The 26,821-nt window shown below is 38.1% G+C and overlaps 1 protein-coding gene across 1 annotated transcript in view; it reads right to left on the bottom strand.

The window, feature by feature from the left end:
* The window catches only part of MCC (MCC regulator of WNT signaling pathway), a gene marked incomplete at its 5' end in the record, with an annotated part of 426,418 nt that overhangs the window by 330,766 nt on the left and 68,831 nt on the right, over positions 1-26,821 (bottom strand). The window contains one exon of the mRNA XM_082651061.1: positions 19,539-19,786. Coding sequence (XP_082507187.1) covers positions 19,539-19,786 — 248 coding nt within the window. The remainder of the gene's footprint in view (positions 1-19,538; positions 19,787-26,821) is intronic.

The following is a 26,821-nucleotide window of genomic DNA, read 5'->3' as shown; positions in this document are numbered from 1 at the left end:
TTTCTATTTCACTAATTCTCTCTTTATCTCTAACTAATTTGTTGTTAATTTTAATTGTTTTATTTCAACTATAACATTTCTCATTCCTAGATGTCCATTTGGTTCTTTTTCAAATCTGCTTGGTTTTTTGGTTTCCTTTTTCTACCTTATATTTTCTTTCTGAACATAGTAAACATAATTACTTTATATTCTGAGTCTGATAATTCCAATAAATGAAATCTTGGTGGCTTTGTTTTTTATGTTAATTCCGGCTCATGGTATGTAGTCTCCTGATATACTTAGTAATTTTAGATACTGAGTTGCCCGTATTCCTTGGAAAATTATTTGTGGAGATACTTTTAGAACTGCTTTACTCATCTCCAAGGCAACTTCTCTTAGAATACTCTGAGGGTTGTAGACTTCTGGTTCAACTTTACACAAAGGGTAGAGCCCTCTAATATTCTAGTACTTGAAATAAAGGTATATTTTATAAAATTCCCTACCTGAGCAGTCCTTGGAATTTGTCTTCTGTTCCCAGAACCCACAAGGTCATGTAATCCAAAATTCAATTTTACCAGGTTCAGACAATAATCTCAAGGTAAAAGTGGCTTGATGCTCCAAGCTTCCTCACTGACATATTTTAGACTCACAAATTTTACTATTTCACTAGATATTCAGTGTGTTAAAGGAGGGCTTTAAAACTATAGTCATTTCAGCTTTACAACCTGTTTCAGCTGGAAGATATATCCTGATATCTAATCATGTTACTTGATATGGGAATCCATATTTGTTCTTTAAAATATGACTTGTGTGAATTATGATGATGTAAACTACATATTCACAAATGGGCCATGCCTACTTTTCTTTTCTTGAATAATCTTGTTTTCCCTAAAATTAATACTTTGTATCTTTGTTTAGTTTTCTACGTATCATGAATTCAGCCTCAGTTTCTTAGCTAATTATCTAAACCTCCTCTTAATAATTTAAGATGCAGAGATATTCCATCAAATTTAGTCAGAAAAACTTATCTGGAGCTTTTTGACCTGCTGTAGTCCAGACTGGTTCCAAAGACCATTATGCTTCACTTCTAACTTGTTTTCACTCTTTGTTTCATGATTCCATGTATTTTTCTTCCTAGGTTAACTCCGTTTTTTGGGAGGTCTAGTAGATTTCTAAGAAATTAGGCATGGGAAATAAATTTTCTGAGACTTTGCATGCATGAAAACATTTATATTTTATCCTTATACTTCATTAATAGTTGGTAAAGAATTCTAAGTTGGAAACAATTCTTCAGACTTTTGAAGATAATGCTAATTTAATGTCTGTCATTGTTTTTGAGAAGTCAGAAGCCATTCTGATTCCAAATCTTTTATACTTGTGCTCTTTTGTTTTTCCTCTGAAAGTTTGAAGAATTTTTTTTTTTTTTTTTGTCCCTAGTGTTATGAAATTTCACAATGATGTGTGTCTTAAAATTCTGTGGTAGGTGATGCTTGGTCAGCCCCTTCTATCAGGAAACACATTCTTCAGTTTGGAGGACAATTCATGGACCATTTTGTTGACGATTTCTCCCCCTGTGTCTTCTTTGCTCTTTTGAGAATGCCTATTATTTGGGTGGTAAACATCCTGCACCAGCCCTCTAATTTTTATCTTTTCTTTCCTATCTTAAATTTCTTTGTTTCTCTGCTTCTCTTTCTAGAAGATATTCTTATCTTTATTTCTCATTCTTTTTGTTGAGCTTATAATTTATGCTATGTTTTTTCCAGAGCAGGTTTTTTAATGTTTCTCTTTATCCTGTTTTTTTTTTTTTTTTAATGGATACAATACTTTTTCCTGTATTTCACAGTATATGAAAGAGGGACTATTTTGAGTATTCTCCTTACAGAGTCTCTGTTCCCTTTAAGTTTTTCTACTTGTTTGGTCTCTATCTTTCATTTTAGAGGAATTCCTCAGATGTCTTGGTGCTCCTTAGTTGATTGCTCCTTTGGGCCTTATGACCTCCTTATGACCTGTTCCAGCTCTAAGATCTCAGTTCCCCATTCCCCAAATTATGGAAGCCTATCAGGCTTAGCTTAGGAAACACTGATCTGTGCCATACTGGATGAATTGGGACTTCATCAGACCAGGCATACGCAGAAGTGAAAAAGACAAAATGTTTTTCGCCAGCCTTACCGCTTTCTTCCTTCCTCAGGTTTCTTCCATAACACTAATTCTCCCCCTTCTCACTTGTTCTTCAGAATCTCTCCTGTGGATTCCCCTCATTAGAGAGCCAGCTCAAGTAAAAAAACCTGATCATTTTACTAACACACAGTATGAATGACTGATAAGGCTAAATATATTCTCTGGTGTTTGCCTTTTAAAAAATGAGGCCAAAAGCATTCCTTGGGATATACCAAAGGAGTAGACTCTAAGCGTACAGCTTAGTCAACAACAAAGCAAATCAGCAGAAATGTATAAGACAGACAACTCACTTAATAAAAACAAACCTGGCAATGGAGGGAAAATCTCCACAACAGATGATGTAACAGAACCTCATAATCTCAACTGTTATCATCCATAATTCCCCTTCCCCTTCAGGATTTCCCTCTAATTATCCCTGCAACCATTCCCAGGCCATGAAGAGGCAGAGTTGTTTCCCCTCCAACATTGTGGCCTGAGAATGGACAATTGTTCTTCCTTAATACCACAAACAAAGCAAAGTGGCAGCATTCATAAAAGATTTTATAAACATAAAAGGAGAAATTAACATAGAAATGGCATGAAACTTGATAATCAGGCATATCAGTGGAGATTTACTTTTTGTGGGTACTATCCCTATCCCATCCTAATTCCCAGTCCAGCCTACGTTATGATATTATCCCAATTCCCAGCATTTAAGAGCATAAAACTAGATAGTCAAATTCCTCTTATTAAAAAAGCAAGGGGCGAAGGCTCAAAAAGAAGTCACCTCCTACTCTGTTGACTTAAGACTTCCTTCTGACAGAAGCTGCGGACTGGTGGGTATGAACTATATCTGGTCCACAGTTATATTTTGTTGATTCTACTCAAAAATCATTTTTAAAAAATTTAGTCATCAGTATTAAAAATTTGGAGAGATCAGATTTTTAAAAAGTAAAAATATTTTCTGGTATTGAACACACACACATATATACACACACACAAACACACACACATACAATGTCTGGAAACATTTGGCTCCCATTCCCACATTTGGCTGTAGTTGAGCATTGGCTGCCTCTTTGCAAATGGGCACGTGTCCTCCAGTTTGCTGGAGCCTCCATCTGGTCAACTTCACTCATTTACGTTGTCTACCTGCCCTCAGTAAGCATTTGCAACCCTTCCTTTTGAGCTACACTTCTGTATCTGAGGACCTACTCTTTCCCAGGTGATGGACTGGTAGGAACAATCAGAAATCACCTTCCTGTTCAGGGGAGACCCCACCCATCCCAGGGCTGTGGCCTTGTAGACCTAAGTATATACCATAAACTATAGTCTCAATTTCATACGCAAGGTGGACACTAACAATGGGGTCCTTTTTTATCAGGGTTTTTGCCCAAGAACCAGTACCATCTAGTGGCAAGTTTGGAGATAGATGACATTTAAGTACTATGTTGACATACAAAGGGCAAGGTGAAAAGGTTAATGTTTACATCCATAGATTCTAGACCTAGTTACTGTTATCCAAATGAGATTAAGTGAAAAAAATTCCTTGAAGAATTGTATAACCTAAGCTAAAAAAAAAAGGGCAAAGTGTAAAGTGTTAGAAAAACATAAGCATTTTGAGTGTCTTGGTTGTGGCATTAAAGCAACTGAAGTAGGTGAGACTGGTAACTAAATTTACTCTTTAGGAGTTCAGGGAGTGCAGAGTTCTAAATCTCTATCTAGAAATTCCTAATAGAAAAACAAACAATCCTAGAGGTTGGAATTCTAAGTTTTTGTTAATACAGCAAGAGAAAAAGAGGAAAGAACACAGCAGTGTGAATTAGCAGAAGAACAAACTAGGAGCCAGGAGAGCTCCAGTCTAGTCCCAGCCATGCCACCAACTAACTCTGTGACCTAACAGTTATTATTTAATCCTCCAGTTCTCCATTTCCTCATCTATACTAAACAGACGGTGAAACTAGATGGTATTTAACAGATTCTCTGGGCTGTAATCTTATAATTCAAGGGCAAAATCTTATCAAGTACTCTAAATCTTAAATCAGATAAATCAAAGAAAACATTATAAATACCAAGAGAGAAATCTGACATGGTAATTTTTTGCATTAAAATTTATCTAGAACTGACTGATATGTATTCATAAATGAGAGCTAAATAAATACACAAGGTATCGGATTAAATTCTCCTTCAACTAGATCTTCTTGTAGATAGCAAACTTAAATGGATCAACTGGAAACCATACAAAATTCTTCCAAAACAACCATAAAGATTTAACTGATTTAAACAGTCATTTATTAATGCTCTTTCATTTATGTTCTCCAACAAACTTGCAGTAGTCTTACAAGAGATAAAACAGGAAGCAAAATAAGCCTTCCTGTGCTTTTGTGCTTATAATGTTGAGTGACAGTTTCTCTAGAATGAACAATGGACAATGAAATAGTCTGGCCAAACTAAATACTTTCTGCGAGCAGACTGAGCCTTTATCTCAGCCAAGTAATCATTTTCATTCCATGAAAAGTATCTAAAATCATGCCAAGTTGTATCACTGCCACTGAAATTGGAATGGTTTCAACATCCCATGAAAACAGTGACACTTAACGAATTGGTGCACTTAAATCATGCTGGAGAGAAAAAAGATGAACAATTTTATTGGGTTCTATGTAGTTCAAAAGATACAATCAACACAGGTAATCACTGGCACCCTTCATGTGAGGATTACCACCTGAGATAAACACACCTGGATTTCCATGAACTCTGTCTTTTGCTGACTAAAATGAAGTGATTAATGCCACTGGGAATGAGGCTAAAATAATATATTCAAAAAGAGCAGCATCAAATAGCTTGAAATGCTGATAAAAGACAAAAATTAGGAAGTAAGACAGAACCAGTTTGCACTACTTGAGACATCACTTTACAAGAATTTAGACCACCACAGAACAGTGTACTGTATTACGTGAGGTACTATTAATCTACAAGACAAATCTAAATTATTTAATATCTCAAGAAATACCTGAGAATCCACTGATCTTACACATGCTTGCTTAGAAGTTTAAAAACAAAATACATCATACTTTGTTTCTTTGTTCTGTCTGCAGTGACTTCAGGATGGAGAGATGAAAGCCAGTGTACCATAAATAGAATTTGACATCTTAAGTGCAGAATATTTAAAGTTTACATGCACATACACATACAGAATTGGAAGTTCAAATATACCCAATACAGAAACATTTCCATTCTGATAGATAAGTAACATACAAATGACTCTTGATCATTCTCACTGTCTCAGATGATGTCAAAAACATTTGTTGTCTTTGGTTTTGTTAGCTGTTTTATACTTACATTTTAATATGTGTGTTCAATCTTCTGAGAACACACAACACCTTAAATAACCAATGAGGACATAACTTGGTGATTCCGGGGACGGGGGAGAAATGATTTATAATATCCTATCCCACTGCCTTGTTCAGAAGGTCGCTTAGTCTGTTCATGGCAAATGACATGACTTCTCAGACTAAACCCAAACAGATTTTCTCTCTATTTTAGTGTTTCACACTTTCCCTGGGTTAGGGAAAAGGAAAATGTTTGGTTTTAATGGACGCTGCTGATCTTCAGGTTACTAAATCTGTGAGATATATTAAGGCCATTATTATGTTACATTCTTAATTACACTCATAATTTGAAAGCAAGATTTGCCACATAGAAGCTGCTGCTGGCTAATCAAGATTTTCCTGCAGGATTGCTTCCCTGTATATGCTGAGTTGAAACCTCTATTCCTTTTTTTTGTTGTTAAAACTATCAAAGCCATTGCAATAGCCACTCCAGAAAGTGCCTTTGCTGGTGACCATGACAGTGTTTGGGCAGCCTTAGATCCTCTTTATTCCTTGACCCTGATGGACTCTGTAGGCTATTATCTGGTACCAGAGTGATTGTCAGCTCAAATGTCAAAAGCCTTAAACAGCCCAAGAAAACAAACTAGAAGAGAAAGAAGCTCCAAGGTTCATACACTTTTAAAGAGATCCTTTAATACAGTGTTTCTCAGTCTTTTCCACCCAAGTACTCCAAGGTAGATGAGAGAGAATGAGTGTGTGTGTGTATACACACACACACACACACACACATATATATATATATATATCGTCTGGTTTCTGTGGCTAGGACTTCTAATACTATGTTAAATAGAAGTATTGATAGTGGGCATCCTTCTCTTGTTCCTGAATTTACCGGGAAGGCTTTCAGCTTTTCACCACTGAGTATTAGTTGGCTGTAGGTTTGTTATAAATGCCCCCTATTATGTTGAGGTATGTTCCCTCTATATCCACTTTGATGAGAGTTTTTGTCATGAAGGGATGCTGAATTTTGTCAAATGCTTTTTCTGCGTCTATTAAGATGATCATGTGGTTTTCGTCTTCCCTTTTGATAATGTGGTGTATCACACTGATTCATTTGCCTCTGTTAAACCATCCTTGCAATCCGGGAATAAATCCAATTTGACCAAGGTTTATGATCATTCATTGTATTGTTGGATTCAGTTTGCTAATATTTTGTTGAGGATTTCTGCATCAATATTCATCAAAGTTATTAGCCTGTGATTTTCTTTTTTTGTAGTGTCTTTGTCTGTTTTCGTATCAGGATAATGGTAGTCTTGTAGAATAAATTTGGGAGTGTTATCTCCTCTTCAAATTTTTGGAATAGTTTGAGAAGGATAGGTTTAAGTTCTTCTTTATGTGTTTGGTAGTCTTCCACAGTGAAGCCATCCAGTCCTGGACTTTTATTTGCAGGGACCTTTTTCTTTTCTTTTTTTTAAATTACAGATTCTACTTCATTTCTAATGATCTGTTCAAATTCTTTGCTTCTTCTTGACTCAGTCTTGGCAGGCTGTATGTTTCTAGATATTTGTTCATTTCTTCTAGGTTGTCCAATTTGTTGGTCTGTAACTGTTCATAGCATTCTCTTACGATTTTTTTGTATCTCTGTGGTATCTGTTATTTCTCCTCTTTCATTTTTTTTTGTTTATTTGGGTCCTCTGTCTTTTCTTCTTGGTGAGCCTAGTTAAAGGTTTATCAATTTTGTTTATCTTTTCAAAAAGAAAAGCTCTTGGTTTTACTGGTATTTCCTTTTGTTTTTTTGGATTTCTGTTTTATTTATTTCTTCTCTGATCTTTATTATAGCCTTCCTTCTGCTGACTGTGGACTTTGTTCTTCTTTTTCTAATTCTTTTAGGTGGTAGGTTAGGTTGTTTATTTGAGATTTTTTCTTGCTTTTTGAGGAAGGCCTGTATCTCTGTCTAATTTCATTTAGCATAATACCCTCAAGGTCCCTCCATGTTGTTGCAAATGGCAGGATCTTCTTTCTCATGATTGAATACTATTCCATTGTACATATATACCACATCTTGTTTATCATTCATTTATCAGTGGACACTTAGGTTGTTTCTCTATCTTGGCTGTTGTGAATAACGCTGCAATGAACATGGGAGTGCAGATGTCTTTCTGAATTAGTGTTTTCATTTTCTTCAGATATATATCCACAAGTGGGATTTCTGGATCATATATTAATTCTATTTTTAAATTTTTGAGGAAACTTCATAGTATTTTTTTTTTTTTTCGGTACGCGGGCCTCTCACTGTTGTGGCCTCTCCCGTTGCGGAGCACAGGCTCCGGACGCACAGGCTCAGCGGCCATGGCTCATGGGCCCAGCCGCTCCGCGGCATGTGGGATCTTCCCCGACGGGGGCACGAACCCATGTCCCCTGCATCGGCAGGTGGACTCTCAACCACTGCGCCACCAGGGAAGCCCCATAGTATTTTTGACAGTGGCTGTATTAATTACATTCCCACCAACGGTGCATAAGGTTTCCTCTTCTCCACACCCTCACCAACAACCTATCTCTTGTCTTTGATGATAGTCATTCTAACAGGTGTGATATCTCGCGGCTTCAATTTGCATATTTCTGATGATGAGTGATGTTGAACATTTTTTCATGTGTCTATTGGTCATCTGTATGTCTTCTTTGGAAAAATGTCTGTTCAAGTCCTCTATTTTTAATCAGATAGTTTGTTCTTTTTTTGCTATAGAGTTGTATGAGTTACTTACATATTTTGGATATTAACTGCTTGTCAGATAGATGGTTTGCAAATATATTCTCCATTCTGTAGGGTGTCTTTTCATTCTGCTGATTGTTTCTTTGTTGTACAGAAACTTTTAAGTTTGATGCAGTCCCACTTGTTTATTTTTTGCTTTTGTTGCGTGTGCTTTTAGTTGTCATATTAAAAAAAATCATTGTCAAGACAGTATCAAGGAACTTTTATGTTTTCTGCTAGTAGTTTTACAGTTTCAAATCTTACATTTAAGTTTTTAACCCATTTCAAGTTAATTTTATGAGTGGTATAAGATAGGGGTCCAATTTCATTTTTTTGCATGTGAATATCCAGTTTTCCCAACACCATTTATCAATGAGACTATCATTTCCTCATTGAGTATTCTTGGCTCTCTTGCCAAATATTAGTTAACTGTATATGTGTGGGTTTATTTCTCAGCTCTTGATTCTGTTCCATTAGTCTATGTGTCTGTTTTTAATACCACTACCATATTGTTTAGATTACTATGCCTTTATAATATAGCTTAAAATCAGAAAGTACAATACCTCCAGCTTTGTACTTCTCTCTCAGGATTGCTTTGGCTGGTTCCATACAAATTTTAGGCTCATTTTTTTTTATTTCTGTGCAAAATGCCACTGGGATTTTGATAGGGATTGCAATTAATTTACAGATGGCTTGGGGTCTTTTGTATTGCCTCATATTCATAGTACTTTCACAAACTTCTTAAGGGTAATTCCCTATATATATATATATATATATCACTTATCTACTGCTATGTAACAAGCAATCACAAAACTTAGTAGCTTGAAACAGCTGCAACTTACTGTTTCTTGTGATTCTGGGGTCAACAATTTGGGCTGGGCTCACCTGGGCAGTTCTCCATCTTATCTCACCTAGGATCATTAACGTGACTTGCAGTCATCTGATAGCTCAACTGGGGTTGGAGAAACTATGATGTGCACATTCATGTGTCTGGGGCCTCGATGCTGGTTATTGGCTGGGCCTCTCTGTGCGGTCTCTCACCATTTGTTAGTCTAGCCCAGACTTCCCTTCATGGTTGCAGGAATGTTCCAAGAGGTGAAGCAGGAAGCTGCAAGGCATTTTGAAGCCTAGGCTCCAGAACTCGCACAATTTCACTCTTGCCACATTCTGTTGGTCGAAATAAACCACAAAGCCACCCTAGATTCAAGGGGTGTGGGAAAAGAGCTGAAAAATATTGTGGCCATATTTTTCAATCAAGGACAGCAAACCTTCTCCTTTTGTCACTTTAGCAGCAAGTGTCACAGTGAAGGCACCTACTAGACACTAGCTGAAATGAACTCAATGTTCTGGTACTTTTATTATATCCAGCTTGAGACTATAACTTCAAGATAAGAATAGATTTAAAGGAAAAAATTAATCTTGAAAAGATTGATCTGTAACACATTACTTGGACTAATTTTCTTTTAAAAAAATGCCTAGGTCCAAACACATGTCTTATTTGAAAGGAATAGTTCTACCTCAAAGAAAGAGGCCCATGCTTTGAAGACTGACAATAAATCAGCAAAGTTACTAAACCTAAGACTAGGGACTATGAGTATCAAACAGTTTTGCTCATTGATATGTTAATTTATTGATCAAACGTTCATCCAGTGCTTGGCATGTGTGAGGCTCTCTGTTATTCACCCAGGATACATAATCTAGTTGAGAAGAAAGAAATATAAATGTACAATTATAACACAGGATGGTTCATAATTACAGTGACGGATAGGCATAGGATATAACAGAAGCACATTTAAAAAACAGAATGCATTAAAATTTTTACAATTTGGCTTTATGACAAGACACACATGAATCTCCTAGTTGCAAAATATATGTGTACATGTCAGTTTAATGTAGCATTATTAAAGCCTTTTGAGGATTGCAAGAGTATATATTGAATGAAAAGATAGGAGGCAAGATTTACACATAGGACCATGTGGTGGCCATCTGCTCTTTTTACCTGCCCTGCATCCATTTACTCTTCTTGTGGTGACAGTACATTGATTCCCTCCCTCCTTTCCTCAACTCTCAGTCCATAAGATGTGGATAGAAACAACTCCACTCCAATCTTATAGGTTGAGTGTGTGGTCCAGGCCTGGCCAATCAGACCACTGCATTCTTCTGGCCACAGGGACTTGTTCAAGGATAGGTATATGACCCAAGAAGACCTAATGAGACCAATTTCCAGGAATTTTGTGGAGCTGCTGTGAAGAGAAAGATCACTCTTTTCTCTTGTAGTTACTCAACAGAACGGGAGTAATCCTGGGGCTGCTGTAGGCCACAGGAGCCTGAGAATAAAGCTATTTCTGAGGGAAAGGGTTGAAACAGGGAAAGAAGAAGACTGATGGCATTGAATCTCCGGAGCTATTCATGCTAGATCTAACTGCCTAGATCCTCCAATATATTCACATTTTCTCTCTCCCTCTCCCCTCCCTCCCTCTCCTTCTCCCCTTCCCCTTTTCCTTCAAAATATTAGTGTTGAGGGTTTGTGGCTTGTCACCAAAAAGCTCTACCTAATATAGTACAGAAGGAACAAAACTCAAAACGTAGGCTTGAGGAGAATGTATCAATTAGAAGGCCAGCATTATTGAAGCTAAGCGTCCATGTGAAGAAGTAATGGGGAACAAGATGGAGTAAGGTAGGATGAGCCCACTGGATGGTAAGGAGTCTTGACATTCAAAAGAGTTCAGAGAGTCTCTTAAGTAGGCAAGAGAGAATCAGTGCATTTTTACCATAAGTACGTATTTAAAATATTTGGAAGTCATAGCAGCATCAACTGGAATTAGACAAAAAGAACTGTTAGAAGGAAACCGCAGTAATTCAGAGGATGGGGAGGAAGACCCAGATCTGGACCATGGCAGGTCTAATCTGAGAAGTATGAACAGGTGAATCAGTGGGTATTAGGAACTGCTCAAGGCCAGGAAGGACAATGATTAATAAAAAGGGATACAAGTGGACTAAGTTAATCAAGAACTAAATCTACCCAAATTAACTCTAAAAACAGTCAATCTACAGACAGTCGTTGACAGTATTCTCAGTATGCAACAGAAGAACGTTAACATGGTACCTATTATTTAAAGAATGTAGAAGCCTCTAGGGGTAGGATAAATTAAATAAACATATTGTTAACCCTATGACATAGGGCTTAGAGTATGTAAAAAACTACCAGTACCACCAACAAAAAACCAAACTTCTTGAAAACTTCAACTGGGCTAAAAACTGCTGTGACTTTAGTCTGGTTTTATGCTAACTGGGCAGTATTTTTAACAATGAAACACTCTCAATGAGTGATTTTATTTAAAAGACTCTGTGTTAATTATTAATTTCTCATCCAGAGTCCATAGAGAGTTTAAACCACATTTGATTCTCTAAATTTACCAGCCATAACTCTACATACTAGTGTCAATGCAGCTGAATTGGAAAATGCCCTCTGTCTCACTTAATTTAACCTGTTTTAAGAGTTTAGAAAAATATTTATACACATAGACAAAACCCCAACAATATTTAAGAGTACCATTCATTCTGAAAAAATTGGGATGTTTCAGGACTAGACAGGTTTTGCATATATTAACTAATTTTAGTTTTAATTTTTTTTTTTTTTTTTGCGGTACGCGGGCCTCTCACTGTTGTGGCCTCTCCCGTTGCAGAGCACAGGCTCCGGATGCGCAGGCTCAGAGGCCATGGCTCACGGGCCCAGCCGCTCCACGGCATTTGGGATCTTCCCGGACCGGGGCACGAACCTGTGTCCCCTGCATCAGCAGGCGGACTCTCAACCACTGCGCCGCCAGGGAAGCCCTAGTTTTAATTTTTTAAAAGCAAGATACTAAACCAAAATTCAGGGGGTTGCTTGTCTCTTTAAATGTACCAAGGAATCAGGATATCTCCTTACATTATCTTCCTCAGACTTGTGGGGTTTGGAGTCCTTCCTGTCTAACTATGTATTCTTTGATCTAACTTTTTACTTTGAGTTCCATTAAGGAAAATTCTTCCTATTAGTTTCTCCAAGAAACTTAAGTACTTTATATGCTCCTTTTGGACCACAGGGGCACTATCAGAGCAGTAATTAATGAAGCTGACACATCAGGTGGGAATATATACCAAGGAAAGGCCAATAAAGCATCTTTGAAGATACAGGTTATTGGAAACTGTGCCCAGTGTTCTAATCTTAGCATAAGTTAAATTTAGTTGCATTAATTAGCAGATTTTAATGTCTGCTGTCTTAAGCAATGTTTTAAAACCATGGGGATTTGATTCAAATAAGTTCCTGGACTCTCTGAGACCTGACCAAAGGAAGGAAAAAGTGCTCCCAAAGATATGAAAAGCACAGACCTCATTAGGCAAGCTTGCAGGCTCATATCAGCTCTCCGCAGACAATTCAGCCATTTTTTTTTTTAGTGGTCATCACCCTGAAGCAATACCTCTTTCACATAATTCACACATTTGACAGGAATATGTAGAAATCATGTCTAAAGTTCACAGCTTAGTTGAAGTAAAAAACTGTTTATTTAAAAGGGCACGTTTGAATAAAGGTTCTATCGGAATTGCTAACATACATAAATACCTAATGCTAGGAATTTTTTAAAATTCCAGAGTCTTCCCTCATCACAAAGAAAACTGAAAAAAAATTTAAATCACAATTTTTTATATGTGATTTAAATTTTAAAAATTTTTAAATGAAAAAAAATTTTTTTTAATTTTTATTGGCGTATAGTTGATTTACAATGTTGTGTTAGTTTCAGTGTACAGTAAAGTGCATCAGATATACATATACATATATCCACTCTTTTCTTAGATTCTTTTTCTATATGGGCCATTACAAAGTTTTGAGTAGAGTTCCCTGTGCTATACAGTAGGTCTTTATTAGTTATCTATTTTATTATTTTTTTCCCTTTAGATCATATTTTATTGCATTTTCCTTCACCTAGTCATATTATGGGAACTAAGAGCCTGTTCTTGTTGTAGTTATCTATTTTATATATAGTAGTGTGTATATGTCAATCCCAATCTCCCAATTTATCCTTTCCCCCCAAAATGAAAAGCTTTTAACCACAAAATTTTTAAATGAAAATTACAAATAATTATAACGAATCTAGATTATTTATTTTCCAATGGGAAATTAGGTAGCATACACACAACCTTATAACTATTTTGGCATAATGCATGCTGTCACTTTGCTGCCAAAGAGATGGGCTTCTCTAACAGGCCTTGTCCTCAGATCCCTCCTCAAGACCCTGGGCACCATGTGTCTGCAATTGCTGGAAGTGGTCTCTGGATGGCAGTGCTCTTTTTAGTTTGCATCTTGGTCATGAAGATGAAATTTCTAAGCAAAAGTTGCAGGGGAGTCAAAGAATTATCTCTTTCAATAAGTGATGTCTTAGTGTTCTCAACTCCTTAGTAGCTGTGTGGCTTAGAGCAAATCAATGAATTTCTCTGAGCCTCACTGTCCTCCTCTACATAAGGAGGGTTCTATTCTAAACCTGGAATGTAGTCGCAAGGATTAGAGATGATAATGATAATTAACGTAATGTTATTGTTTATTGAAAACCTAATGTGAACAGGCACTGTGTAAGAACTTTACAAGTGATATCCCACTAAGTCCTTCCAAATACCCTATAATGCAGGTATTACTACTCTACTTTTTTTTTTTTTTTTTTTTGCGGTACGCAGGCCTCTCACTGTTGTGGCCTCTCCTGTTGCGGAGCACAGGCTCCGGACGCACAGGCTCAGCGGCCATGGCTCATGGGCCTAGCCTATCCGCGGCATGTGGGATTTTCCCAGACCGGGGCACGAATCCATGTCCCCTGCATCGGCAGGCAGACTCTCAACCACTGCGCCACCAGGGAAGCCCCTACTCTACTTTTAGAGATAAGAGAAGTGAAGCTCAGAATAATCAGGAATGTAGCCTAAGTCCCACAGCAACTCAGTGGTGAACCTGGGGATTTATCAGTTTAGCATATAATACTAGTTCCTAGAAAATTGCCTTGTGCATAGTAAATATTGGTAATTTTTAACCTTTTTTATTATTGCTATAACTATTAAATTTTATATAGCTGGTGCCTGAAAGACAAAAAATTTTGAATATTATTTCTAAAATGACATAAAATGATACAAAAATCTATTATGATTTAGTTGATCAGATATCTTAATTTTTCCCCAAAGTATATTTGAGAAAGGTCAAAGAGAAGATTTGTAAATAAAAGTTTAAGGTCAATTAAATGTGGGGAATGCTATGTATTTTATTCTTCTCCTGGAGATTCACAGGAAATGTTAGCACATTAAAGACTCCGAGATGTCTCCAAGTAAACTCTTCATCTAATTTAACCCAAAGTTTTCAAATGTATTTGTCGAAGAAATTCTTTCTTCACATAATATTTATGAGCATCTCTTGAAATCAGTGTTCTGAGGAAAACATTTGGGAAAAATGAATCTATCGAAACTCCTCTTCCAAGTAGAGCCTGTAATGTTTTGACAGGTCTTTTTCTGTCAACTCGACTCTCTGCTGAGATGTGCTGTGAAATGTTAGGGCTGACAATAAAGTCTTTCTGACACTTAACTGTTAAACTTAAGTTTTTCTCAGGCTTTTCTCACAACAGCACAACATTCTTTCTACTTCTCTTCACAATGCAGTCACAGGTGAAATCTCAACCCTTTCCTGAAACTCCTGCTCACGGTATTTCTTAGATCTCCTTATGGACCTTATCTTCTGCACCATTCAATGGCCTTTAAAGTTTCACTGACTCTAATTTAAACCTTACTGCTACCTAATTTGTCATGTGCTTATGACTCCACAATTAAACTGTAAGTTACTTAGTGTCTGGAACTATGCATTGCACTTCTGTGAAGCCCTAAAAGAGCATGAACACAGTGCATTGCTCATTCATTCATTCAACAAATACGCATTGAGCATGTCTCATGGGCCAGGCACTGTTCTAAGTGCTGGGGTATAGCAGGACCCCAGCAAGGCCATCAGTATTCTAGCAGAACTTTTATTGCACTGGGGGAGATGGATAAATAAATGTTCAAGTGAGCATATAATATAATGTCAGATAAGAATTAGTGGTATGAAGCATAAGGGCATGTGAAGGAGTAAATGAGGAGAGGTTACATTAGCTTGGAAAGGCCTCTCCAAAGAGGGAATATTTAAGCTGGAATCTGAATAACAGGAAAGACTCAGCCATGCAAAGAGAACGTCAGAAAGAGAAGGTCAGAAAGAAGAGTGTTTTAGATGAGAGGAAAAAGCCAGGGCATAGGTTGGCGGCCGGCTAAATTTGCTAAGTTAGCGGAATAGCAGGAAGGTCAGTGTGGCTGGAGCTTGCAAAAGAAGTCAGGGGAATTGCTATGAGATCAACTTAGAGCGGTGGGAACGGGGTAGACTGCGGTAAGGAATTTGGACTTCATTTGAGTTCATATGGAAGCCATGGAGCACTGTAGGCACAGGAATGACCTAAGCATGTTTTCATAATGTTAAAAGACCACTCTGACTGCAGGGTAAAGAATGAAATGTAAGGAGTCAAGGGAAGAATCAGGGAGGCCAGTTACAGGCTCTTTTAGTAGCCAAGGTAAGACATGATGGTGTTAGAAGAGGGTGATGGCAGGAGAGCCAAGGAAGTGGACAGATTCTGGAAGCACTTTGGCAAAAGAGGCAATGGGACTTGCTGGCTTGAGCAAACTAGTGGATGGTGATATTTCCTAGGTGGGGATATCTGGGACAGAAACGACCCTGGGAGGAAGGGTAGGGAAGGGAATCAAAAATACTTTTTGGGGCTTCCCTGGTGGCGCAGTGGTTGAGCATCCACCTGCCGATGCAAGGGACACAGGTTCGTGCCCCGGTCTGGGAAGATCCCACATGCTGCGGAGCGGCTAGGCCCACGAGCCATGGCTGCTGAGCCTGCGCATCCGGAGCCTGTGCTCCACAACGGGAGAGGCCACAACGGTGAGAGGCCCACGTACCGCAAAAATAAAAAAAAAAAACTTTTTGACAATGTTAAGGTTGAGTCGTCTATAAGATATGCAAGAATATGTATCAATTTTACCTGATTCTGAAGCTCAAGGGAAAGGGCAGGGCTAGATACATACATTTGGGAGTCACTGGCACAAAAACAGTATTTAAAATCATGAGACCACATGAGATCATCTAGGGAGAAAATGTAACTCCAAGGCACCTCAAAATTTGGAAGTGGTCCAGGAGAAGAGGAGTAAAAAAGAAGAAAGAGAGGGGGAGGGAGAGACAGACAGAGAGAGAGGGAAATCAAAACAGTATGCAGAAACCCAGGAGAATGTCATGTTGAGAAGTCCAGGAAAATAAACTGCAGCTGAATGAAGGAGTAGTCAGCTGAGCCAATGCCAAAGATCTAGATGAGGACAGAGGAGGAACCACTGGGTCGGACAATGTGAAAGCAGTAAGAGCAGGGTCAGTGGAGTGCTGATGACTGGAGCTGGGAAGAGTGGGCTGAAGGAAGAATGAGAGGTAAGGACAGATAAGCATTCAGTGTAGACAGACTCCTCCAAAAGTTTAACTGTTAAGAGGAGCAGAGAAGTGGGACAATAGTTAGGCACATGCAGTCAAGAAAAGGTTTCTCCTGACCTCAAGATGTGAGATACTAGAGTTTATCTATATAGAATCAGAAGGAAAGATTGATGATGTAGAAAAGAGAGGGACTGATTGAACACATAAAGCTTTGTTTAATTATTATAGATTTTTAAATGTATTTGATTCACATTAGACTGAACAGGAAGTTGTTTTCCAACATGAGTGTAATTGTGACAATCTCCAGGAAATAAAACTGAGTAGTAATAATAATAACAATATTAACTTAACTTGCATCTAGGGCTTATAGCTTATCTTGCTATGCTAGGCACCGTTTCATGTGCTTTCCATATATTAGCTTCTTTTTAAAAATTAAAAAAAAAATTTTATTTTCTTTATTTTTGGCTGTGTTGGGTCTTTGTTGCTGTGCACAGGTTTTCTCTAGTTGCGACGACTAGGAGCTACTCTTTGTTGCGGCGCGTGGGCTTCCCATTGTGGTGGCTTCTCTTGTTGTGGAACACGGGCTCCAGGCGCGCAGGCTTCTGTAGTTGTGGCACTCAGGCTCAGTGGTTGTGGCTCACGGGCTCTAGAGCGCAGGCTCAATAGCTGTGGCACACGGGCTTAGTTGCTCTGCGGCGCATGGTATCTTCCCGGACCAGGGCTCGAACCCGTGTCCCCTGCATTGGCAGGCGGATTCTTAACCACTGTGTCACGAGGGAAGCCCTATATTAGCTTCTTTATTCCTCCAAATAACAATAATTGTTCTCATGTAATACTTAATGAGGAAACTGAGACACAGAGAGATTAAGTAACTTCTCTAGTGCTGTGTAGGCAGTAAGTGACAGAACCAGGATTCCCACTCACATAAGCTGCCTCTGAAGCTTTAACTACCAGGATAAATTGGTAAATGGTCTTATGTGTGCTGGCATTTCCTCAGTTCATGATACGTTTTACGATTCACCTCCTCTCACCTCTTCTTTCTCTAAGAGTATGTGGTTATAGAAAAGGATAAAAAGGAGTTGTTTTTCAACTCTTTCTTTAGTTGGGGCAATCTTATGAGACGGTCAAACCAATTAGATGTGGGCAGCAATTCCATCAAAACCATTCCTTTCAAGATATTTTATAAACACCACACATTAAAATACAATTTTCAACAGTTAGTATAATGTTTTTTCATACAAGTATGCCTTCTGTAAACACATTTGATACACATTTATATATTACTTTAATGGCTATATGGTATTCAATTGTTGAAACATACCACAGTTTACTTAACCCTTCAAATATATGTATGTGTGTGTGCTTATGTACTTATAGAAGAAGTCCAAGTTCTTGGCAGAAAAATTAGAAAATACAGCTTAGCAAAAAGAATTCTACTCATCCTTTCATTTAATAAACCAATTCTTAGTGTCCATTTTACATGATGTAACCATTACAAATCATGTTTTCTAATGCTATTTAAAAGCATGAGGAAAATGCAGAGGAAAAACTGCAGGATACAAAATTATATGGAAAGTATGTGAAAAAATATGTAAGAAACAATTAAATCACACATACACACACCACATGAGAAAGAGAGGGAGAAATGTAAACAGTAGTTGTTATTTCTGGGTAGTAAGATATTAAGGATGGTTTTTGTTTTCTTCTGCTTGCCTTTTTTCCCTTATTTTTCTATAATGAACATACACCAATACTCAGAAAAATGTTAGTTCAAAAATTAAATATTTCTACATATTGCACTAAGAGCATATGAATTACCAGATACCTAATTTGCAGCTAAAATGGAATCCATTAAGATAGCAAGGCATAGGGGATAGGAGGGTATTTTTATTATTTCAATTACTCAATAATAATGCTCCCAATTATTCCACTGCCCAGAACATCATTCAGGGTGTGCATGTCTGTGTGTGTGTGTGTGTGTGTGTGTGTGTGTGTGTGTGTGTGTGTGTGTGTTCTGTGGGGCAGTACAGAATCATCCAAGCTAATTAGTATGTATTTAACAAATGATGGACAATTAACATGGAGCTTCACTTCCTGCCACTAGATCTACCGAGCGGAGAAAGAAACAGAGAGGGAGATCCAGGAGACATTTCCAAGGAAAAAAAGTTCCCTAAAGTATAGGCAGAAAATTCAGATACTTCCTGTATCCTTGGTTCAGGCTATCCCTTTAAGATGCATTTTTTCTTTTAAACTTTTTATAAACATACTAAAAATATGTATATTTGCGTTCTCAAAAACATGTACAATAAACCCCATGTTCCCATCACTCAGCTTCAGTAATTATCAACATTTTTCAGAATTTTCTTTCTAGTTGCTTATCTTGCATTAGTAGGAAACAATAATACTTAGGAACAGGAAAACAGTTTGTAGAAACATTTTTACACATTAAATAAAAAAGAAATGGTTAAAAACTTCACTGTGCAGATCTGAACCAAGCTTTGAAGAAGTCCCTAAAGAGTTTCTGAGGCCTGCTGATTCAATTACCACCTTTCCCATCCAGTTTGCCCTTCCTCCCCAGTAGCTATTTGAGTGCATGATCACACTTGGGAAATGGAAGAACTAAAATAAAGAAAGCAGTAAACCAGGAACTGGGAAGCCACAGGACAGAACTGGGGGATTAGCAAGCGCTCACCCAGAGCAAGTGTGGTCCAGAGGACAGCCTGGGGACAAGCAGGCATCAGGCTGGGCAGGCCAGTCTCACGAAGGTCACGAAGTGGGGACAGGGGTGCATTATGAACTGTCACGGGGTTGTACCTACCCAAACTGTTGTCACTGCTCGTGGGCCAGGAAGCAATTCTGTCCCTCAGCTTCTTCTTTTTACAGGAATTGTCTGACTTCTCAGAAAGGCCTACTTCCTCCTTCCTAATTTCTCTGACGAGCTGCATGCGGCACCTTGTAAAATCCTGAAAGGAAATCTTCCCATTTTCATCAGCGCCCAGTTGGTTCATGATCTCAGCCACAGACTCTTCCATGTTCAACTGGCGACAGACCATCAACAAGTCATTTCTACAGAAGGGATTGAACAGAAAAAGGGCTTGTTAGGAGAGACATTTAAGCTAGAGAAAATAGTTAATGAAAAAAAAAAAGAGTATTTCTTGAATACATCCACACGTAGGAAACCTATTTCCACATTTCTCATTGCTTCTGGAAAAGTGCTAAGTGTGCAAAAAGATCTGTTCCACCTGGGTTATTCTAGACAAGAACTCTATTATTATTTGGAACAGTGAGGCAACTTTAAATCCTTTGTTCTCTTTTTTCTTCCGTGTCCATGCCCTTTCCTCCTTTTCTTTCTTTTGAAATTGACAAAGCACCTGTAGAGGGTAGCATTGTTACCTAACTGTAAGATAAAGTTTCAGAACATAGAAAAGATATTGTTTCCACTCTTGGCAGACTTGAAAATCTCATCAAATTGTAAAGGAACAACAAAGATTTTAACAAGCTTGACTTTTCAGCTTTCTGGACCAATCAGCTAATTTTAGTACCTCTTTAAAATGTTATTTAATTTCAACTTTGATGACTCAGTGCTCCCCTACCTCTGGTTTTTCCTGATTTTCTTTGAGTATTTTCCACCTTCTCATCAGCAATTAGTAAACCCTAAGCCTTAGGGCAGAGATCAAAATCTCAAAAGTCTTCCATGTCTAGGACTTAATGTAAACGTGTGAAGTGGGTGGATTTAAGACAAGAGGGGTTTCTGGAGTCTGTGGCTGGACCAGAGAAGTATATTCAGCCTACAGGTTCTCAAGTTAAAGAAAGAGAAAGAAAAAGAATAAAAAAGAAACAAGAACAACAACACTATGCCGGCCAAGAACATTTATCTGGAGGACATCATCTGACCCTGCACATATAAATCTTGTTCTTTTCTCTCTTTCTAAACTCTTTGGGAAAATACTTTGTTCAGATTGATCCAACTCTAAGTCTCAATAAAGGTAAAAGGATTATGAATTTAAGAGCTGGAAGAGATATTAGGAACTGGGCCATGGTCACAAGAACAGCTAGTTAGTGCTCCTGTCTCAACACACCACCAAACCCAGTCATCTGGAGACCATGACCTATTTGATGTTTGCTGATATCTGAAACCTAACCATGAAAAGACCAACCCTTCTCCAGTCACCCTTCACAAATTCCTTCTGGTCCATGCTAGTATGATTCCCCAAGTTCCCTAGGCTCACAGAATTGTAGATATTTTTAATATCTTCTCATTCACTCCATTTTAACCCTAATTCCCCCCATCCTCGTCCCTAGTATCCAATCTCTCATCAAATTTCTGTTGGTCCTGTCCCTGAAATGCTTCTATATGTACTCTTTATTATGTTTTTCAATACACATAACACTCTCCAAAACCTTCTCAGTTTATACCAGGTCCATTACATTAGCTTCTTTAGTTGATCACCTTGCTTCCATATGCCATCCATTTTCGTGTTTCATAAAGAATTTTGACACACAGCTACAAGTTTTAGTTTATCTTGTTTGTATGTCTGTGTATATATGTATAGTATATAATGCTTATGTGTATATATTTATGCTTTTATTTGTAAGATAGATGGATGGGTAGATAAATAAATATACACATATGGAAGGAAGTATGGTAGATTAAATTAGTCCTAATTTTTCATTTCTCTGTAGAACTGTTATACATCTATACCCTTGCCTTGGCCTTGGGGCCAGGGACACTCATGGTAGGTATGATCTTTCCCATCATTTTAACTTCAGACTTGACATCTAACTTACCCTCTGGGATGTATGTGTTTATCTAGTTAATCCCCTACTGGGCTTGTGCCCTTTTGCTTCTGCCATTATTATGAGAAGAACAAACCATGATAGCTATTAACCCTCTAGCCTGGACCCCCAAATGAGCCACTTCAGCTGATCTGCAGACGTGTAGCATAAGAATCACTGCAGCTGACCCAAAGGTATGTAATCAAGAATAAATTCTTATTGTTTATGCCAATGAGATTTTGTGATTGTTCCCCAGCAATAGCTAACTGATACATTGGAATAATTTTTGGATCTATTCATATGTTTATTTTTTTGCCCTTTGCTGAATACAACCTGTCTGATATTCAGCTGGATTCATCCCAGACAGGAATGATTATGATTCCTGTAAAACAGGAATGCAGTACTGTTTATGTACTGCTTACATAACAGTAAAACAGGAATGCAAACAAAAAGAAAGGGCCAATGTTCAGGTTCTACATCTAAAAAAAGAATTTCTTTATCATGTTTTTAGACAATAATCTTAAAAATTAGGCTTGGTGGGAGATAAGTAAGTTTTCTAAATTTCAGAAGTTCACATACTAAGATGTTAACACTAATATTTTCTGAATAGTAGGAATATGGTGTTTTCATTTTCTTATTTTTGCCTATTGTATTTGTAACTTTCTAGAATGTACTATACTACTTTCATAAATTGCTATGTCATTTTATAGGTTTTAAAAGTGAGGATAATAATAGCACCTATCTCTTAGGGTTGTTTTGAGGATAAATGAGATGATGCATGTAAAGCACTTAACACAGTTCCTGGCACATATTAAGTACTCAATAAATAGTAGCCATTATTATGATTATTTTATAATTATTGATCATAAATCTTTAACAATGTCCCAGTTGCATGATTAAGTCTTTAGTAATTAAGCACAAACCGCTCAGGGGAAAATAGTGCTTATTGAACTGAACTGACTCCTTCACTAAGTGGAGCAATCTATCTGCAGAGGCTCGCCTTCCTCCCTGCCTGTGGCCCACTTACACTTGGGCGCCCTGGTGAGAAACCCAAGCCTGTCCAAGCTCGAGAAGCCCCATTCCACAAAAAGCAGCTCAAAAAAGGATTTGTGTTCTAGAAATGTTAAATGTCAACTCAGAGGAGAATGCATAATTTTGCATCTTTATTTAAAAAGTGTAGGTCACTGGGCTTCCCTGGTGGTGCAGTGGTTGAGAGTCCGCCTGCCGATGCAGGGGACCCGGGTTCGTGCCCCGGTCCGGGAAGATCCCACATGCCGCGGAGCGGCTGGGCCCGTGAGCCATGGTCGCTGAGCCCATGTGTCCGGAGCCTGTGCTCCGCAACGGGAGAGGCCACAGCAGTGAGAGGCCCACGTATCGCAAAAAAAAAAAAAAAGGTGTGGGTCACTGAGAGACTCTCATAAAAGGTCAAAAACAAAATACAGTACATCCTACTAAATTAAGTCAGACAGTAATCTTTAAACAGTGGTGCTAGTTTCTAAAAACTAAATGAAAGCTAAAGTTTCTCAGTATAGAAACACAGAACTAGCAAGAACAACTAACAAACCTGCAGGGCGAAATGCTACTATCCCCATTTTACAGATGAAGATGTGAAGGCTGAAAGAGCTAATATGTGGCAGAGCCAGGAATCTAAACCAAATCAGTCTGATTCCAAAGCTCTTGCCCTTTCCATTCTACCAAACACCGCCTTGGATGTCAATGATACTTAAACTTTGGCCTCTGAACACAAATAAGGACAGCAATAATAGGAACAGCTTGATGATCAACAGTCATTAAAGAACAGCACTTTTATCTTAAACCAGAAAGACTACATATATCTATGTATGTGCTCCCCGACTATGTTAAATACGGATGAGAATAATATTACATTTTGATATCAACATGAGAAAACAGTTACAAGAGAGAGAAAAAAAACTCCAGGGAGTTCCCTGGAGGTCCAGTGGTTAGGACTCTGCGCTTTTACTACGGGAACTAACATCCCGCAAGCAAGCCGAGTGACACAGCCAAAAAAAAAAAAAAATCCCAAAGCTCTCCTTTACATATAAGAGCAAGCCCAGAGAACTTGATCACAGTTTCACTATCAGCCATTGTGCTAGGGCTGTTTCAAACAGCTCGCAATGAATTACACGCTCCTGTGACTACGCCCCTTTGCATTATGTCTTTGCCTTTCCTCCCATCAACAGATGGAGGCTATTTCCCTGACCTTGAATCTGGGCTGGCCTTGTGACTTGCTTTGACCAGTGGAATGTGGCAGAAATAACTAACGTTCTAGGATTCATGAACACATGCCTTATGACGCCTTGTAGTTTCCACTTTCAGCTCAAATCCTTCCAGCTTCATGCTGGTCTTGTTGCCCACTCAAGGCCACAAGTGGTCTCTTCCTTCTTCTAGCATTTAGCACCTGTACCATTCATTCAGTGACTATATACAGCTGTGGGACAACTTTTAGATTGTTGTACTAAACTTTCATTTCTCTTTCTCAAAAAATTATTTTCAGGGCTTCCCTGGTGGCGCAGTGCTTGAGAGTCCGCCTGCCGATGCAAGGGACACGGGTTCATGGCCCGGTCCGGGAGGATCCCACATGCCGCGGACTGGCTAGGCCCGTGAGCCATGGCCGCTGAGCCTGTGCATCCGGAGCCTCTGCTCTGCAACGGGAGAGGCCACAACAGTGAGAGGCCCGCGTACCGCAAAAAAAAAATTATTTTCACACACTCAAGTCTTATCTTCCCAACCTGACCACAGGCTCCTGGAAGGCAGTGGCCATGCATCAATCTCCCTTAAGATCCGTGCAGCACCCAGCACACCACCCTGTACACAACAGAACTCCATCACATTTGTTTTGATAGATGGATTTGTAAACTCTCAGAAGTTAAACATGATCATTCTTTTGAAGGGGTTCCCCACTTCATCTGATATCTTCCCACAATACCTGTCTTTGTATCTTCCCACAGAAGGCAACAGCACATGGGATGCTCAGTGAGTATGAATGACCAATGGGCACCGTAAAAACAAACAACAACCTTGTAGCCTTAGTGACAGAGCAACATAACAGTTTCTCTGCACTAGGCCAGGAACGTTTCTCAGAGGAAGACATAATGAGCAGCGGTTGTCCAAAACTAATATAGTCCAGTGGAGAACTATTTCAGTAGTGGTAACATCATCATATAAAGCACCTGCCTTTAAAATAAAAACCAACAAACTTTTGTATATTATTCCAGAAAATACACCCATTCATCTTAGAAAATGTAGACAAGTAAGAAGAAAATATAAATTACATGCTACCTTTCTACCCAGCAATAACCACAGTGAACATTTTAACTAATTTCACAAAATTATGCTAAATATTTTTTTCTCTAAGTTTCCTCTAAATAAATAAATTTCCTCCAAATAAAATTTTCCTTTCACCATTGCTACAACTGCTCTAGAAGGTGTTTCATATTTATTCATATTCATATATGCATGTCTTATCTTCAGAAGATATAACCATGAGGAATAGATTCTGGTTTAGCAGAGGAACTGGTCAAATGAGGTAATATTTGGCTCTGCAGAGAACACCAATCACCAGGCAGCACTGAAGATCAAAGCTTCCAGCTCAAAACTGCATGGTTTTACAAAGCATAGCTATTACTTTCTGTATGTAGAAGCCTTTTGGTCTCTTGGCTATTCTTTTTCTTTTAACTTGTAAAGAAATTGAGTAGGAAGTGAAAATTCAATGAAGCTATTCATCATTCAGGGAAATTCACAGCCTTACATCAGGAATAGATAACGGGAAAGATGGGCTTAGGTCTCTCAAGCTCAGATGCAGAGAAAAACATTATTCTTCCCCACAATGATACTAAACCCCAAACCCAGTCGGAACGAGGGCTATGTGAAAGCAATTGTTACTCTGAGGAAGGGTTAGATGCTTCTGTTCACAGCTCTCAACGAACAGACACCTTTGGAACTAATAGGTATGCCAGAAATAGCTGCTTATGAAAGAACTCAAAACAAGTCTATAAGTTCATTTTGCCTCTCTAACTGTTCAATTTGAGTCACACAAAAATGTAATTTAGGGGACTCTAATTTCAGTTCCATAAATATTCAAAGTGTGAAAAATCATAAATAAGTCATTAAAAAACAGGCTTCTGGGCTACAACTGGTAATTTCTGAGTATAATTGTTGGAGGGAGCAAATGCATTTGCCTTTCACAATTGCTTCTGAGTTTATCTGGTCTAAAGTGAAGACCAAAACAAACAACTAAATAAGCAAATAAACTTATCGTTAAAAGGAGAGTAGTTGATTGATCTGAAGGACTTCAACAAAATTCAGAAAGATAGTAAAGAGATGGGAGAAGCTGGCCAGTGGGGCTACCTTACCTTTCAGAGCACGGAACAAATAGATGTTCAAAGGTGATAAATCAGGATACTTACACAGTGGTATAAGCACATTATGGAAAAAATGGAAAAAAATCACCAAGAGAACTAAAAGCACAAGTGGTAAAAAACTGTACCTGGGGAGTGAGCTTGGGCATTGAGAGGTGGATGGGGCAAGAGACTTGTGTTTTGTCATGTGCCCTTCTGTACCATTTTATTTTATTTTATTTTACTTTACCCTGTGCATGAATTATTTTGATAAAAGTAATGTTTTCAGGTTTAAAAAATCAAATAAGTCATTAATTTAATCTGAGCTATAACAGACAAAAGATTAGTATTTAAATATACAACAAATTCCTACAATGTAATAAGAAAAAGATAACAACCCAGTTGAAAAATGGGTAAATGATAAGAACAGAAAATTAACAAAAAATGGCAAAGATGTGGAAATATTCTCAACCTCAATAAACGTAAGGAAAATGCAAATTCAAGCAAACAATGGGATACAATTTTAATAGGTATAGGACTGGCAAAAATGTTAGTCTGACAATACCAAATGTTGACAAAGAAGCAGAAACTTTCATGCGGTGTTGATGGAAAACAAAAACTGGTACCACTTCTTTAGAATGAATTTTGGCAACATCTAAAAAAAAATGCACACCCTTCAACCAGAAATATCACTTTTAGTTATATATGTTAAAGAAACTTATGCTAGGATGGAAGGAGACATGCACAATATCTGTAAGAGCAAAGATTTGGAAAAAGGTTAGTATTAATAATCATGCTAATAAGAACAGTGAACATGCACCGGATGCTTACTGTGTGCCGGGGCCTGAGCTAGTGGATACATAAATTGAGGAATCGTCAGCTAATGAAATATGATCAGAGTTTTCAGAAGAAATACATTTGTAATATATCATAATTAATAAATCTCAAAAACAGCAGTGAGTAAAAA

The sequence above is a fragment of the Grampus griseus genome, assembly GCF_964374135.1.
Source record: "Grampus griseus genome assembly, chromosome: 3".
Lineage (NCBI taxonomy): Eukaryota > Metazoa > Chordata > Mammalia > Artiodactyla > Delphinidae > Grampus > Grampus griseus.
Note: the sequence above shows the minus strand (reverse complement) of the source record. Positions and strands in the feature narration are given on the sequence as shown.